Source organism: Crocodylus porosus, unplaced genomic scaffold, assembly GCF_001723895.1.
Source record: "Crocodylus porosus isolate Cpor-Errol unplaced genomic scaffold, CroPor_comp1, whole genome shotgun sequence".
Classification (NCBI taxonomy): domain Eukaryota; kingdom Metazoa; phylum Chordata; order Crocodylia; family Crocodylidae; genus Crocodylus; species Crocodylus porosus.
Genome location: NW_017728931.1, coordinates 99,842,076 through 99,860,475, shown reverse-complemented (window position 1 = coordinate 99,860,475; position 18,400 = coordinate 99,842,076). Strand labels below are relative to the sequence as shown.

Here is an 18,400-nt window from a genome sequence, read left to right as displayed (position 1 = left end):
CGTGCTCACCTCACCCCAGATTTTGTTATCATCAGCGAATTTAAACAGGTTGCATTTCCCCCCGTCCTCCAAATCGCTGATGAAGAAATTGAACAGCGCAGGCCCAAGGACTGAGTCCTGGGGGACTCCACTGCCCACTTCCCCCCAGGCTGAATATGACCCGTCCACCACCACCCTCTGAGTACGACCCTTGAGCCAATCTGCAATCCATCTGACTGTGTAGGCATCAACACCACAGTTGCCTAGTTTTTTAATGAGGATGGGGCGGGAGACGGTGTCAAAGGCCTTGCTGAAGTCTAGAAAGACTATGTTCACGGTGACACCTGCATGCACTGCCCGAATCCAAATCTGAAGATGCAATGCTGATTCAGAGAATCAGTGATTCGACCATAGACATAGCTTTAAATGTTTTTTCTATGTACCTCGAGGTACCAGGTGCAAAGTATTTCCAGTCTACTTATGGTTCCGCCACCAAGTGCATGGGCCCTCCCCCCCAGCACCTCCTTGGCTCAGTAGCTGGCTGCAAGGGGACCCCGGGTGCCCCCCCAGACAAAGGAGACACAGGAGACACCAGTTGCCAAGCTGGGGGGAGGAGTCTCCCACGTGCTCCCCGGAAGTGGATCAGAAGCGCTTCCGGTCCACTTCCAGGTGCACACTGGGAACACCCTGCACTCCTGTGGGACACTCCGTCTGCCCTACCATCTCAGTGTTCACAAGCTGCCTGGTACCTTGAGGTATGTAGAAAAAAACATTTAAAAGCTGTGTCTATGTCTGAATCATCGAATCTCTCCAAATTGATTCGGAGGGTTCCAGTTCAATTCAGAGAAATTAAAGGGTCTCCTGATTCTATTCAGATTTGGAGATTTGGTCACTGAATTGGACTGAATCTCTGCTGAATCAAATGAGCAACCACAGCTTCGCACAGCCCTAGAATCCACTATGAAATAGTCAGTGGAGAAGAAGAACAATAGTGAATAGGAGATGAAGAACCCAACAAGTGAGCCACTGGGAAGGAACATGAAAGGACAGAAGAAAACAATGCAGGGAAGAGAGGTTGGGTGAAGACAGAACAGGTAGTATCCTAAAGAAGGTGTGTGTAACATGAGAAACAAATACAATGAATCAAACCAAATACAATCAAGAAAACGGAATCGTTTGTTAAGCATTACCAACAGCTTGCCCAGAGCTCTGCATACCTGAAGTACATGCACCCCCTCCTCAAGATTAGACAATGTTTAGGCTATACAATGCAGTGGTGGGTGGATGATAATTCATTATCATAATGTGTATGTAAAATGTGCAACTTCAGTGGACTGTTGTTATAACAGGCTTGGTAGGACAGGTGAGGTTTGAATAAAGATAAACAAATACAGGGAGGAAAACAGAATGGAAACAATGGAACAAAGGAAGAGGGGCAAGAGAAATCAAGTTTCTGAGAAAGGGAAGTGAAAGGTCATTAGAAAAACAAAAGCGAGAATGGTCAGCCTTACCCAAGCTGGTTCTAACACTATTTATTACTCCCTTGGAATTCTTTTTCAAACGTGTACTCTTTATAAAGTTCAACTCATTTACTGAAAACAAAATATTCCAAAATTCAGGGAGAAAACCCTATACAAAATAAACCATATCCTCATCAGATTGGGAACAATACGTTTTACAGAGATTCGATCTTGGTTTGCATTATACATGCATACACATATACATAGCGTTTCCAATCCAATGGGCTGAAAGAGTGTAGAAGTAAACTCTACAATACTCCTATGGAAAAGGAAAAACATTATCTCCATTTTACAGGAAAGAAAACAAGAGGCAAAGAGATTAAGCAGTTATGCTCAATGTCACACAGCAATTAGACCCAGGGCTCCCTCAGTCACCATTTCTGTGCTCGAAGCACAAGGCTTTGCTTTTGCCCATTAACTGAATGAAGGAAATGTGTATGTTCAGTTTGCATCTCAAAAAATTTCAAACTAACACTGAGGGGAAAAAACTTCAGATGAATCACCCTAAGGCCATGCCATGGACAGGCATTACATTTGTAGTAGTAAATGTGCCCTTGTAGTGCTGTACAAAGCAACTGTGCAGACATTCAAGCTGTTTGTTACACTACAAGGAGGCTGAAAGAATTGAAATATCAATACTTTCAAAGAGGAAGAACTACGTTTCACAGCACTATGTGTAATACCTCTACAGTTACACATAGCATGATTGGGGGGGGGTGTCTCTAAGGGTGTCTTTACATATGCTCCAGGGCCGGGCGGGGGGGTGGCACTTTAATTAGAGTAGCTTCCAGAGCCACTCTAATTAAAGTGCCTGCAGCATCTCTTGTATTTAGCATCCCATGCTTTAAAGTGGCAGAGAACTAAATTAACTAAACTCCTTTGACACGCTTTAGTTAAAGTGCCCCTCCTGCCATTTTGAAGTATGGGGACGCAGAATACACAAGACATGGAGGCTGCTGGAGCACACTAATTAACATGCTCCAGCAGACTTGACTAATTGAGTTTGCTCTGACACGCTGTAATTCCAGCATGTTGGAGCAGCATCCCCACATGTCTACAGGCACCCTAAGAACCCATAGCCCTGTGCTCTCTCTCTTATCCAGGGGCAATGCGTAGGGCGTATACGCGGGTGCACATGCACCCCCTGAGTACAGCGGTGCACTCCCTGCAAAAAGGTGGGTGGTTGCCTCTTGCCACCCTTCTGTTGACATCACCAGCAGCATTTCTGGGCAGTCCACGATTGCCGCTGGCCATTGCTGCCGGCGGCGCCTGAAGGTGGTCACTGACCCCTGGTCAGTGCTTGCCACCCCACCCCACCCCCTGCCCTGCCAACGACAGTGCCAATGGTACCTGTGGGAGCTCTCAGCTTGCCACCGCACTCCTGCTGCCACGTTCCCACCACCACCAGCGCAGCTGTGCCCCCACAGCCGCCAGAGGCACGTGCCATTCATGTTCCCATCCACCTAGGGGAGGGGTGGGAAGAAGAGCAAACAAGTCTGTCCAGCAGCCGGCTGTCAGGGGGCTCTGCTGGGGACTCTGCTGCAGACACAGCCACTATGACCAGAAGAGCTAAAGCTCTGTTGGCTATGCAGCTGCTCCTGCCTGATTCTGCTAGACTGATGATTGGAAGGACTTGGAGGTGAACCTTTGTCACTGCCACATGGCCAGAAGAGCTCCAGCGAGCCCTTGCTCTAGCAGTCCCAACAAGATACTCTACCCTATGCTGCCACTGCAGCTGCTAGAGTATGGGTTTTTGCCAGTAAGAACCCATGCTTTGGGAGCTTTGGCACCACTGTGTGGAGGCCTCAGCAGGCAATTGTTACTATCCCAACCAGCAGAGGAAGCTGCGAATCAGTGGTTGCCACCATTGGATGGGAGGGGGTTGGTGCGACTAGAGGAAGCTGCAGCAAAGAGGCAGCCTTTGCCCAGCTGCCTCACTGACAGGCTCCCCTGGAAGGGAGACAGGAAGGGAGCCAAGGAGCAGCTTATGACCTGGCTAGAGAGCTTGCCTTTGAGATGACTTTATAATTCTCCAGCTAGGGCACTTGGGTGCCTGTATGCCCTTAAAGCACTACATTTTTGTAGTCTACGAAGTGCTGAGACACTTTGTTGCACTACAGATGAATGCCTGTCCATGCCCTAAGAGAGACTCTCAGAGGTTAACAGCTGAATCTTGGGGCTGAATTTTAAGTCTTCGGGGTTCTGATCCTACTGTCCTTATGTTCCAACAACTCTCACTGGATGAGCAGACATCAGGGTGCTCTGCTATGCTGGGGCTATCCAGAACAGACTGGCAACACTATAAACATGGCCCTTTCATCATCACCCCATGAGGAATCATAGTTAATTTACTGGCAAAGTAACATGATCACTAGGGATCAGGATTCCTGTCTTGTGCTTCACACTTTGCCATGAAATTTGTTATTCTCTGTATGGCCTAAACAAAGACCACTTGGTTTATCTATAACACAAAACAATATACACTCAAGAGCAGTGAGAGTAGTTCTTGAATTGTCTGAAGTGTAATGGACACTTCAAGGATGAAAGATACTATAGCATATGTAAGTCAAACAGTATTTAATTATGATATCCAATGAAGGTGCATGTTGACAGCTTTTTACTTCCTATAAAATGTTTCTAAGAAAGAGAATTACTTACTGCCTTCCCACGTACAATGTAAGAGATTCAAAGCCCCCTCTACCCTCTTCCAGTGCTGAAGGTGAAAGAAAGCATATGCTATTGCTTCACTGTCCCCTCTCTTCAGAATGTGTTCAGGGGGAAGGATTAAGCTTTTCATTTCTAGCAGATACTGCAATGGAAAGGCAGAATGTAATTATTTCGGTGGTCATAACACACACAATACTTGCTTGCATTTCTACACAGTGCATTGAACAATCTTTTTCCCTAAAGCACTGTCACTTATAAGTGTTTCATCAAACATGTAACATCATTGACTGTACTTGAAGATAATTATTGAATTATCCCAAAGACTAAAATATGCTAGCAGATGGTTAACATTGTGTTTTTCAGCTGTGCTGGGACCACAGAGAATTTTAAGATGTGATGTCTCTCTTATCAAATGGATAAAAGAAAGGGAAAATGCACAACAGAAAGGAGGTTTAATTACAATAGCTTTTTGGTTAAAATGTTTATACTAAAAAGTATGATATGAGAAAGTATTGAAAAGCCTAAAGAATCTAGCTTCCTTACAAAAAAAAGAACAATATAAAGAGCTCCTCCATAAAATTATTTAGTTAAAATCAGTATGTGTGATCATAATCAAAGGCATGCCTGGGGTAAGGTTCGTAGCAATACCAAGGTGGCTCTACCCACTGTAGAAACGGCAAGATCAAGGAGAAGAGAGTCTACATTTTCTAATATGTCTAATGATTCTGGATGTCTAAAATACTAGGTGTCCAACATGAAAACCTTAAAGTGGCACTATTTTCAGAGTACGGGTACTCAGCACTCAAGTTGGGCACACAAATCTGTTTAGAAAATGTAGGCCAAAATGTTTATTGTAACAGAAAACATGCCAATGACAACACACAGAGCTGTTTCTCAAAAGAGGTCTGCCAGGGATAGTATTTCTTTCAACACCTGGGATACACCACTTATTAAAGCCCCTACTTTAAACTTTTTCAGAACCTATATCTGTTACTCCAATAAGTACCAGCTGTTAACTTCTTCTACCTTCTTCCCTGGTATTACCCACCTGACAAATTTTTGAGATGGAACAGTATCTGAATTTTAAAGGATCTGGACTCTTCCTACTTCCAAGCTTGTTTGGCTTTGAGGTAGCCAGGAGAGAAAAATCAAGGGCAAATACAAAATGGGGAATAACTGGCTAGGCAGCAGGACTGCTGTAAAGGATCTGGGGGATTCTAGTGGATCACAAACTCACTGCAAGTCAATGATAGAAAGCAGCTGCGAAAGTACAAATCACATTCTCAGATATCTTAATAAGATTGCCTCCCATGTCTTACATATGACAATTATTCCATTCTACTTGGCATTTAATGTAAGTTCTGTATCTGGTTTGGGCACTATTGTAAAGAGAAATGTAGACAAGATGGACAGTGTAAAAGGAACAATTCAAGTTATAAGAAGTCTAGAAAATACAATCTATAATGAAATGTTGAAAGAATTAGGTTTATTTAGTCTAAAGATAAGACGTTTGAGGGGAAGCTAATAACACTTTTTAAATATGTAAAATTCTTTCTAAAGAAGAGAGTGATAAATTCTTCATAAGTAGCAAGTGTGGGATAAAATGTAATTGGCTAAATTTGAGAAAAGAGAAATCTGGGACAGTTGAACATTGACACCAGTTTCTTCAGGGGTAGAATTCCTGCTATTAGAAATTTTCAAAAATATAGAAGCATTTGTTTGGGATGGCAACTTATTTTTTCCGCTGTAAAAGCAAAATTGTCCTGTGCTGCTTCCTGATCATCCCTGATCTTCTCTGATGCTCCAATAAAGCAATCTTTTAGTAGTGAGAAAAAAGAGAGTTCTGACTGGAGTGTGCGTGAAGTTATACTTCCTGGTTCAAAGAACCTTCCAAAATTCTGAATAAAAAGATTTGTTCTACTTGTTCCTCTTATAATGAAAAATAAAAATTAAAAAAAAATCTCCCTTAAATACAAAAATCTGTATAAAAAAGCATTTAGAAACAATTTAATTGTTTTCTTTAAAAAAAATCCCCAAACCAAACTTAGACTTTCATGTATGGGTTAGCTCTGACTTCCCCAGAACCACTAAATGCCTAGTCAAATGTAGTGGACAGATGTAGAACCACAAGCCTAAAAGCCTGGGATACCACAGCTGAGCTAGGAGCCCTAGGAAGCCGTAGGAAGGAAGGTTTCTGGGCTGTGTGTCAGGTTTCCTAAGGCTTCCAGATTCCACAATGGAGCTCTTGAGTTTCCTCCTACAGAGATAGGAGCTTAGCCCAAGCAAGAATCAAGATTTCCAGGCTCCCAGCAATGTAGGAGGGACCCTTTGTCTCAGATTGACATCTGTATAGTAAAGCCCAGAGCCAGAGACTTTGACAGCCCTGGATGTCCCCACCAGGTGGCCAGGCGAGCTGTCTGAAAACCAGACAGCTTTCAGAAAATCTGCCTGTGCTTTGTTAATGTTTGTCAAAATTAGCGTGTTCCAATGGGTTGGCATTTTCTGATGAAAAATTGCTTTACCAAAAAATTTCCGACTAGCTCTAACTCTGACCCATGATTTTCTCTAGAGGTACACCGATACATTGGTCTGATATCGGATCGGTACAGATAAAAAGAAAACTGGCTGTATCAGAAATTGGTCTGATGCGGCTGATAATTTGGCCAATAAATGCTCATGCGTGTATACAGCCACAGTGCTGCATGCAGGCAGTGAGGCGCAGAGCCTGGCAGCTTGAAGAGCTGCATGCAGCTGGTAAATCCATTCTGGTAGAAGGGAAGGGGGGGGGGGAGGCAGGTCAAGGACCCTGCAGTGAGGGAGGGGGCAGGGTACAGGATTGAGCTGCGGCTCATGGGGTAGGGGTGGCTCCCACAGCTGCTTGCACCCCGGGAGGGCCTCAGGGAGAGGGGGTTTGTGCCCCCGGATCTGCGTGGGGTGAGCAAGCGGACTGCAGCTGTGGGCTGGAGCCAGGGCTGTGCCGGGATCTTCCTGGTGGGGGCTGGGGCTATGGAGAAATGTCTCCACATTTCACCATAGCTCCGCTCCCAGTGCCGCCACCTGCCTGGCACAGCCTTGGCTCAATGCCCTGCCTCCACCCACACACTGGGAAAAGCCAGGACTGTGCTAGGTGGGCGCCAGCGCTGGGAGTGGGGCTATGGCAAAATTTGGGGTGGCTGTACCTCCTTTGTAGCCCCCTCCCTGAGCCCAGCTCCCACCAAGTAAAGCCCAGCACAGCCCTGGCTCCAGCTCGCCCACCCCACTACACACAAATCCAGGGGCACAACTCGCCCATGCCCTCTCTGGGTGCAAGCAGTGGTGGGAACCGCCCCCCTGCTGATGAGCTGTAGCTCCATCCTGTGCACTGCCCCAGCTAGGCAGTGCCTGCCCCTGCTCCTTCCCTGACTGCAGGGGGCATTGATCTGCCCCCCCACGCCTTCCACCACAATGGACTTACCAGCTGCACGCAGCTGTATCGGAAATCTGATCAGTATCAACCAATATGTCTCCCTTAAAAATTGGCTATCAGCCCCCAAAATCTCTACCAGTGCACCCCTACTTTTCTCCTGAAGCTTCAGTTACAATGCCTTAGAATAATAGGTCTAATCAGAGGTCGGCAACTTATGGTTCATGGGCTGGACCTGGCCTGCAGAACCAATGGATCTGGCCTGTGGATATGGGGCTTTAGTAGCATTCAGCAATGGGAAGCTATGTTGGTGGGTATTTCCCCATGCCACTACGGGTTTGAGCACTGGTTTGTGCACACTTTCTCTGTGCCACTGCACAGACAAGTGGCAGCGGTGACTGGGTCCTAACACCTGCCTTTCCACATACCTCTGACCCAGGGTAGGTCATGACCCAGCCCATGGCCAGAAAAAGCTGCCTACCCCTAGTCTAGCTTGTTATTGCTGTATTTTTCTGTACAACACATGCCCCTAAGTAAGACACGCATCTTGTTTTGGGAAGGCAGAATGAAGAAAAAAAGGTTTTTTCCACAGTTAGGTCTGCATGGAGACAGAGACAGTCTAATCTTCACCTTCTTTTCCTGCCCAGGCAAAAGCTAGAGGTTTAACCCACTCACAGCTGAACAGACTGCTCTTGCCTGAGCAGGAAAGGAAAGGGGAGTGAGCTAAAGATTAGGATCTGTCCTGCTTCAATTCAGCTGTAAAAGAGTTAAAACTGTAGCAGCTACTGCTGCTGATGGTTCTGCCCTTCTCACCATATGTGGCGAAGAGAAAGAAAATAAGCAGCAGGCATCTTACAGTGTCGTCATGCTTTTACGCTGGGCAGAAATACAGCTTCCCTGCTTAAGGCATACACCACAATTTTGAAGGACTTATTTTTGGAATAAATGTGTGTGTGGTATGCAAGTTAATATGGTAAATAGTGACTGGTTCTTCTTTAAGAGTCATTCTTGATTCCTACTGACAACTGTCAGCAGCAAAGGGAAAAAGGACAAATATGCTACTTTTGGCATGCTGAACAGCACTGAGCTTGAGGCAAATGTATAGGGCAGGACAGAGCAGGGTAGAACAGGTACCAAGAGAAAGATTTCTGATCATCAAATGTAGATCAATGGAGAAGTGTATGAGCAGAGGCTATTACCCTGAGATAAAATCCAGGGAAAAGAGAGGGATGGATTAATAAACAAAAAGAACACCCTCAGAAAAAGGAGCTGCCAAAGATGACCTTCAATGAGCAGTATAAGTAAGACAGGAAACACAAGAAGATATGACTGTAAAAGTCAAAGAATGATAAGATATTAAAGAGCAACACTAAACACTAATGACAGCAGCAGTAAAGGACACAGTAAAGGCCCTCGGGTATAGGCAGGAAGAGATGGTTGGAACACCTGGAGAGCATATCTTCAGAAATACGGACAGGGAAGAAACCAGATTTGAGGGCATGCAAGCATGAGTCAGTGTGTGTAAACAGACCATTTAGACTTTGATTTTCTGCTTACCTAGTTCCCTATCACCATTAGAGCACCAACAGCGCGTGGAGGGTTGGTAGGAGTGTGTGGGGGGGAAAATCACAAAAAAAAATCTACACACATTTCTCCATTTTTGACCAAATCAAACAAAAAATGAATTTTTTTGACCACTTATATTACTTGTACTAATAATATGGGATGCTAGTAAAGAAATATGGAAAGGTTAATCTGATGCAAGGACTACTGATGCCTCTCTGATTTAACTAGCATGGTTTCTGAATGAGTAGAATGTCGATTATCCAAAATAACGAGTGTTTCTATCTTACTGGATAGTGAAGAGTCCCAGGGCTGTTCAAATGGCTGTGGCAGCACCGTGTATGTGAGGGTCCCTGACAGCTTGCTATTGGGTAGGCCATCAGGGAACCTGACACCCTCAGTCAGAGTAAGAGGGAAGGCCAGAGTTAATTGATGTTTTGAATAATCAGAGTCCTGCTGTACATAATTTTTCAATGTTAGGGTTGTCACAGAATCATAGATTGGGACCTATTTAATTTGCAGTTCCACGGATTTCACAGAAACCATAAAATCCAGGATTGTCCACAAAATCTGCAAAATCACCACAAATAATAAAAATAAAATGCTGTCTCCCCGGTAGAAGCCAGAGGTCCTTGGTGTTGGGAGGAGAAAGTGCCGGCTAGCAGGGCGGCACAAAGGCAGCAGACAAGACGGCAGCTGCACCCTCATCCCTCTCCTAGGGCCTCTCCACCAATCAGCACCAAGGGGTGGGGCCACACCAAGGGTCGCCAGCAGTCAATACCGAAGCCACCCCCTCACTCCTCCTCCCACTTGGGGACTCTCCGCTAATCAGTGCCGAGGGACAGGACTGCTACGAAATGACTGTGGAATTAGAACTTTATTCTGCAATCAACCCATAAAAATTGGTAAATCCCCCTGAGATTTAGGTAGACCTTTAACGATAGATAAGTACGGCTAGAAGGGACCTCTAGAGGTCATTTAGTGCCTGAGCCAAAAATCAACCCTATCCAAACCATCCTATACAAGTCTATAATCTAAATTTTTCATAGAACTACTCTAACACAACACAACACATAACACCCTAAACCTGCCACAGGTAAAGCAGGGGAACCATGGCAGCCAATGTCCTGCTTCTTAAAAGGTGGTTAATATGTGTGGAAGGAGGCAAAACCCACACAGTCCAGACAAATCTGACCAGGGATACAAGTCCTTCCTGACCCAAAATGTGGAGTTTGGTCTGACCCTGAGGAGGGGAGGGGGGAGGCAAGACCCTCTGGCCAGAAACCTGAAGCTTTAAGTCCCACTAGAAGCACTGACACACCCAAGACAAAACCCCAGCCTTGGCTGCAGGTTGTTTGTAGGCTGTGGAGAGATAAGAAATATGACTTCAGTCAGCAATGGGGTCACTGAAGAAAGAATGTGTGGTCAGAGGGGAAAGGTGCGGGTACTACAGGGAAGTCAATATTGATCATGACAATCTTCTGTTTGAGAAAGTTTGAAAAGAGCTAGAAAATGGAAAAAAGAAGAGACACTTAAAGGTGCAGAACAGGCAAATGTGGAGAAGAGGGGACAATTCAAAGCTGAAAAAGCAATACTGTTTTTGATGTAGGCAAGAGAACTGAAGAAAGTGAAAGATGAATTTGCAGTGGAGGAAGTCTGTGGCATATACAGATATTTTCTAGGCTAGGTTCAAGACTCGAGTGCAGTGCCAGGGCTGCAACCAACAACCAACGGGAGTAACAGCTGTCTCCATGAAGCAGCTGGATGATAACTCCACATGTATTACTTAATCCATTTTGGAAATACTTCTTCCCCCAAAAACCATAACTTTGTTGTGATATTATTGTACTTATTGCACTTAGCACATGTTTTTAGTGCTTGAATCTGTGGATGCTTGCATTTTAAGTGCAGTTAACCCGTCCTAAGTGTAATGTGCAAGAGAGTTCTTACTAAAGCCTCAAAATATGCCTTGTTTTGGGCCCCTGCACATGGCTGATTTTACTTTTTGTGCACAGAAGCACCAGCCAGCATGATTTCCATGTGAAGTATGAAAGCCTCTAGGAATCAGACAATTGGGATTGCCAGGGATCTCACTTCCCTGTCAGTCTGCCACACAGGCTGCAGCAGAGCCAGGCAGAAAAGTGGACTGGGAGGAAGGTAGACAGCCAACCAAAGAAAACCTGCCTAATTGGAGGGCCTGATCAGCAACTTTCTTGGTGTCTGGTTGATTTTTGTTGAATCTTGTGAGAAGGTTAGATTTTGATGAACTGGCAAATTCTAGCGGGGAAAACTAACCCTACCTGGTTATACAGGATTAAGAAGCTGTACCCTTTCATATATTCCCTACTACAGAACAACTCTCTGTCTATTATATCATTCATTTTTAATTTGTTTAATTCAGTAGTTTTGCAAGGCCTTAATTATATAAGAAGGACCAGAGCTTGTCAACAACCAGACACTGCTGGATCCAAGAGCAGCTCCGGATGCAGATGAAGAGTCAATTAAGAGGCTACATAAGAAAAACAGTAGAGACAAATTCACTAGAGGGAAACAGAAACTGCACACAAACAATATCCTAGACCAGGGTGGCCAACCTGCAGCTTTTCAAAAGTCAGTATGCATCTCTCTGAACACAAGCACACAATGTGACGTAACGGAAGCTGGTCACTGTGTGCTTGTGCAAAGATTCAAGGAGACACATATTAACTTCTGAAGAGCTGCATGGGGCTCCACAGCCACAGGTTGGCCACCCCTGTGCTAGACAGTATCAGCATCCACTCCTTTTTATATTATTTGAAAGGCTAAAAAGTAATCAGCTGAATTCAGTGAGGCAGAGGCAGGTTTCAGAATAAGGGCCTTGTTACATGTCACACTGAGATGCTCAAATGTTGATCATTGTTAATATTAGCTCAAATTTGGAGTAGTCATACCTTAAAACTAAAAACCTTCTCTAACTGTGCCCCACCTGTACAGCTATGACTTGCTACTAGAGGGCCAGTAAGCAGAGGCTAGACCAGGAGCTACAGCTGTGAATGACCACTACAGGGCTGGTGAGCCAGGGCAGGCTTCTTTCCCTGTTTTAAGTGGGGGTGACAGATAGGTTGGGGGTTGGGGGTGGGAACACGAATCGGGAAGGCAGAGAGTTAATGGGATGGGGGTGAGTAATGAAATGGGACATGGAAAGGAAATGGGGTTGAGAGAAGGGTGGTGAAATGAAGTCAGCCAGCCATGGAAGGATAAAATACATAGTAGTAAAATAAAAATAAAGAATTTATAAAGAAATAAAAAGAAAGTATATTAAAGAAGATTTCATGTTTTAAGAATCTGGGATTGGGGTGTGGGAGGTGCTGGCCACACTTCCTGGGGTAGTTGGGAGGCAGAAACAGTGAGAGAAGGCAGTTTTGGGGGAGCTACTGCCTCTACCCCAAGAAGGAAGCCCCAGTTCATGGGGACCCAGTCAGGCCCCTACCCTACCACTCCTAGACCCCATTCCTGAACTCCTCTGTGCCCTGTGACCTGGCTAACTGGCATGTGCTCTGCAGGCTGTTTGCACAGGCTTACACACCCCTGGGGGGTGGGAAGGTCACACACTCGGGGACAGGACGGGGAGCTGGCTTGGTGCCAGACCTCTCCCAAAGCAGTAGAGTTCAAAGGGTGGAAAGTGTATCCACACAGAACAGGAGTGTGGGGAGGGGAAACCACATCCTGGGAACCTGGAGGACTGCAACTTGGGCAGCTCATCTGGGAGGAGTGGCCATACGTTAATGGACCATGAGCTGGGTAACCTATATGAGAAATAAGCCTACCCTGGGTTGGTGTAACTTTAAATGGCCTAAAGTGTGCTTAAAACTAGGTGTTGCTGTGTGGACAATCCAGGAGTTAGAGTTCCAGGACCTCCCTAAAATTAATGTGCAACGAGTCCCTAATCTTTTTTTTATTTCAACAAGAAACAAGAAATGCTTTAGGCCTGTGGAGGCCAACCTTTTTGGCAGGCATGCCACAAATTAGCCCCACACCCTGTACAAGTAATTTTTCAATCCCTTTCCCCTACCCATTCTGGTGCTCTGCTTTCTTCTTCCTGCCCTGTTTCCTAGACAAACGGTTTCTCTGCTTTCTGCTTCCTGCCCTGTGCTCATTGCTTGATTTAATGCTCTGCTTTCTGCTTCTTGCCTAATCTGCCACTATGCTGCCTGTCTCCTCCCCAGTCCGCCACCTGCCACATAGAGGCTGCCTGTGCCATGGGTTGGCCACCTCTGGCTTACACTATTGAGCCTTTCTTTTCAGACTGGACTGACACATAGCTTTCCCACACCAGGAAGAACCGTGTTTGCTGAAGAACCTTCTGAAGCATAAATCCTTTGAACCTCCTCTCTTTTGTGGGGTACAGAAGCATAAAGAAGGGGGCATGAATGGACCTCCTTAGATCTAGTCCAATCCCCTGCCAAAGGCAGGATCTTCCCTATCCAACCTATCCCATACAAATGCCTATCTAACTACTGCTATAACTACTACTTGGTCAACCCTGTCACTGAACTATAAGGCAACCCATCCTAACCTGCCACATATAAAGCAGGGGTACAACCCCTCCAGTCTGAACCAATCTGATCATGGGGTAAAACTCCTTCCTGACCCCAAATTTGGCAATTGGTCTGAACCTGAGCAGAGAGGCATTCTGAATTGAACACTCTAGAGGGGTGGGCTAGAATCTAAATACAGGGGCAGGCAATTATTTTGGGCAGAAGGCCGCTTCCTGAGTTTTGGCAAGCCATCAAGGGCTGCATGACAGGCAGCCCAGGGCGGATTAATATTAATTTTCTAAATTTTTTAGGGGCCCTGTGGGCCGGACAGAATGACCTGGTGGGCTGAATCCAGCCCCCAAGCCACATTTTGCCCACCCCAATCAAATGAAATGGATAAATTGAAGAAATGGTCTGAAATCAATCGTATTAAATTCAGAGAAAGAGCTGGGGGGTTACAGTGGACCATAAGCTAAGTATGAGCCGAAAGTGTGTTCTTGTTACTAAAAATGTCAACAGCATAAAGGGTTTTATTAACATAACTGTCACTTGCAAATCAAAGGAAATGATCCTTCTTTTCTTTGCTGTTCTTGTGAGGCCTCACCTGGAGTAATGTATCTAGTTTTGTGCCCTGCACTTCAGGAAAGATGTGGACAGATTAAGAAGAGAAAGCAGAGAGCTACAAAATTAATTAGAAGCCTATGACACATGACTTCCAAGGGCAGGCTGAAATAAATAGGATTATTTAGTTTGGTGAAGAGAAGACTGAAGGGGGATTTGGTAAGTTTTCAAATACCTAAAAGTGTTTATAAAGAGGATGGAGATAGATTATTCCCTGTGATTGTAGAGGACAGGACTAAGAACAACAATCTCAAATTGCAGAAAGGGAAATTTAGATTGGATATTAGAAAGAACTTGCTGACTATGAAGGTAGCTAAGCATTCAAATAGACTAGAATCTCCAGTCTTAGAAATTTCAAGAGCAGGTTACACAGACACTTGGATGAGATGGTTTAGTTAGTGATGACCCTGTTTTGAGCAGGTGATCAGATTAGATGACCTCCTGAGATCCCTCCCAGAGGTCCCTTCCAGGTCCCCTTCCTACTTTTCGATGATTCTGTCATACAAGCTAGTAGGGTTGTGTGAAGCTTTGGTCTCCGATTCGATTCGGCAGACAGTCGGCCTAATTTGGTGGCTGAATCTCCAAATCTGAATTGAATCAGGGGACCCTTTAATCTCTCTGAATTGAATCAGAACCCTCCAAATCAATTCAGAGAGATTCAGAAAGATTTGGCGATTCGGACATAGCCACAGTTTTAAATGCTTTTCCGACATACCTCTAGGTAACAGGGGCTCGCGAGTGCTGTGATGCTAGGGTGCATGAAGTGTCCCACAGAAGTGCAGGGGGCTCCCCAGCGTGCTTGGCAGCAGATCCGGAAGTGGACCAGAAGCACTACGGGTCCACTTCTGGGTCTGCCGGGGACTGCGTGGGGGGGAGCCCCCTGAGCCTCCCCCCAGCTTGGCAACTGGTGCCTCCTGGGTCTGGGAGGGCACCTGGGGTCCCCCCACAGCTGACTGCCAAGCCAAGGGGGTGCAGGGTCCCCCCCCCACATGCTCCCAAGCGGACCTAGAAGTCGATTGGAAGTACTTCCGGTTCACTTCCAGATTTGCTGCCAAGCACGGGGGGGAGAGGAAGGGCGATGGATGGAAACACTGTGAGACACTCCATCCACCCTGTGAGACTTCATCTGCCCCAGCAACACAGCATTCACGAGCTGTACCTGGTACCTCAAGGTATGTAGAAAAAACATTTAAAGCTGTGTCTATGGCCAAATCACTGATTCTCTGAATCAGCATCGAATCTTCAGATTTGGATTTGGCTGAATTGAATCAGGGACAGTGATCTGAATCAATGAACTGAATCACTGTCCCTGATTTGGGCCAAATCTGAATCCGAATTGAATAGGGCCCATTTTACACACCCCTATGAGCTAGCTCCAAATCAGCTAGCTCAGATACCAATTACTGTAACTGCCCAGGTAGGTTTTGGAGCCTTCAGCTCTAAGCTGCTGCACCTAAGCTGTTAGTTTAAAGCCAGATGAGGGATGTACTGTATATATGTAATACTGCCATATCTTTGACTGCAATGTTGACATATCCAGTGAAAGAAAACATGAGCCTGAGGGTTCCTTGGATTAGTCTAAGTGGAAAGCAAAATTATCACTCACATGTAACAACAAAGAAAAGCTGGCTGCAGTGGAAAGGAGAGCTAATCAACACGATACTCCTCTAAAAGTGCAAAATGCTTCAGCTACAAAAAGCCTCTGAAAAATGTCTAGGCACTGCTAGCTCTTTACAAAGGGAAACTAGGATGATGTGTAGTCACTAACCTTCAATGAAATGCACTGCACACCACGGTAGTCACCAAGGTCAGAATCTTTGTGTCTTTTTTATCAATGAGGCTTTAAAAAAAAATATAACTCCTTTCAAAATAATAAAAAAAATTCTGGTTTTGCCGAGTCACCTACAGGTACTGGAAATCAGACAAGGTCATAACTGCCAAAACTGGCACCTGACAAAAGGTTCTAGGCCAGCCAAAGCTTACTAGGCCCAAGGAAAATCTTTTGTTCAATTCCACTTGCAAGGGACAATGAACAGGTTTACCTACTGGGAATGAATCTCAAAGTTAGAGTCACTATGGGCATATTTACATGTGCTTTGGTGGGGGGTGAGGGGAAGGTGCTTTATTTAGAGCAGCTCTTGGGAGCCGTTTTAATTAAAGCACCTGCAGTGTCTCTCGTATTCAGCACCCTGTGCTTCAAAATGGTGGCAGCGGCAGTTTAACTAAAGTTCATTAGATGAGCTTTAGTTGAAATGCCCCTGCCACCATTTTGCATTGAGGGAACTTTTGAAGTGAGTGAACGCTGAATTCATGAGATGTTGAGGCTGCTGGAGCATGCTAATTAGCACACTTGAGTACTCATTAATCGAGCCTGATCCAACGCGCTGTAATTACAGCACACTGAAGCAGGCATCCAGCACATCTATAAACACTCTATACCTGCCTTTTATTAGTTATCTTTCACAGTACAGAAACTATTTAAAAGAATTTCTGAATAGGGTAGTTGAAATCCTTAACTTCTCTGGGCTGTGGCAGCAGAGAAGTTAAGGATTTCCACATTAAGGCTCTAGAGCCATGAGTTCAAGCTTCGCTAAGATTCATGACCCAGATGTAAATGGGCACCTGGTCATTTGGACCTCAGAGTAAAAGGAAGTGATGTTAACCACATCATGCCTTCACAGGCCACTGAAATCGGTATGGCTAAATCAGTGAACATAGAATCAGGAGAACCTTTGACTTGATAGTGCTTATGAAAGTGATGCATATGCACTGGTGACATCAGTTGTTCTATATTAAGTGTTCTGAGTCTCTCAATTATGTTCAAAAGTAAAAGGAAGGTTTAAGAAGCACAAGAGGCATAGCTGGCTGGCCTCCAAAAGATCATTAAGGAGCTCCCATAATGTAGGGAATTTAGAAGGCCAGCCTTGACTGTATTTGAATCCTGTAGACCCCTTTACACATTACAGTTATTATGCAATTAACCAAGACCATTTACATGTACAAAATACCTATCACACAATAAAAAGCTGCATCCAGCTATAAAGTCAAACCTGGAATGTGTATACTAACTTTATAGCTAGTTGTTATCCAGATTTAATTTCCATGTGTAGCAAGGAACACATTAAGTGATAGCAATCTGCTGGTCCTCCAGTATCCCAGGGTGCATTGCTCCATCTCCACTGTAAACTTCTCTGAAAAGAACAAAGAGGAAACCTCTGCCCTGGCATAGTTCTGATCCCTACATTCATTCGCCATATACAGCAGCATCCAGGAGGAGAAAGTTAGGAAGGCCAAGGCAAAGATGGAATTAGGACTAGCTTCTCAGATTAAGAACAATAAGAAGTCCTTTTTTAAATACATAGGGGGCAAGAAGAAGGTCCCGGGTAACGTGGGGCCCTTGCAAGATGCGTTGGGAAATTTGGTCATCACACCAGACAACAAAGCTAACATGTTTAATGATTTCTTTGCCTCTGTCTTCCTAAGTAGGGACCAGAACAGCCACCTCCCTGCTGGGCCCCCCTTAGGCCCCAGGGAGGCACACCTGGGCCAAAGGTTAGCGTGGAACTAGTTACGGGGCTTCTGGAGGGGCTGGACATGTTCAAGTCAGCCGGCCCAGAGGATCTCCACCCTAGAGTCCTAAAGGAATTGGCCGAGGTCATTGCAGGACCCCTGACACAGCTTTATGAGCACTCGTGGTGCTCTGGTGTGGTCCCAGAGGGCTGGAAAAGGGCCAACGTGGTTCCCATCTTCAAAAAGGGGAGGAAGGAGGACCCAGGAAACTGTAGGCCAGTTAGTCTTACCTCGATCCTAAGCAAGCTGTTTGAGAAAATTATGCTGACACACATCGAGGAGGGGCCAGCAGGGGACTGCATGCTTAGGGGCAACCAACACGGGTTCATCAGTGCCAAGTCCTGTCAGACCGACCTGGTGGCCTTCTATGATCAGATTACCAGATCATTAGATGTAGGGGTAGCAGTGGACATAGTCTTCCTGGACTTCCGGAAGGCTTTCGACACCATCTCTCACCCCATTCTCATTAAGAAACTGGGGGACTGCGGTGTCAATGCTCACACAGTCGCCAACTGGCTGGAGGGCCGCACCCAGAGGGTGGTAGTGGATGGGTCCTTCTC

The 18,400-nt window shown here is 45.4% G+C and overlaps 1 protein-coding gene across 5 annotated transcripts in view; it reads right to left on the bottom strand.

Moving 5' to 3' along the window:
* ST7 (suppression of tumorigenicity 7) overlaps window positions 1–18,400 on the bottom strand; it is a 208,765-nt gene that overhangs the window by 15,886 nt on the left and 174,479 nt on the right. For 4 of the 5 annotated variants that reach the window (XM_019543420.1, XM_019543419.1, XM_019543415.1 and 1 more), the window contains exon 12: window positions 4,158–4,308. In XM_019543420.1, the coding sequence (XP_019398965.1) occupies window positions 4,158–4,308 (151 nt within the window). The remainder of the gene's footprint in view (window positions 1–4,157; window positions 4,309–18,400) is intronic. The other variant, XM_019543417.1, reaches the window with a different exon arrangement.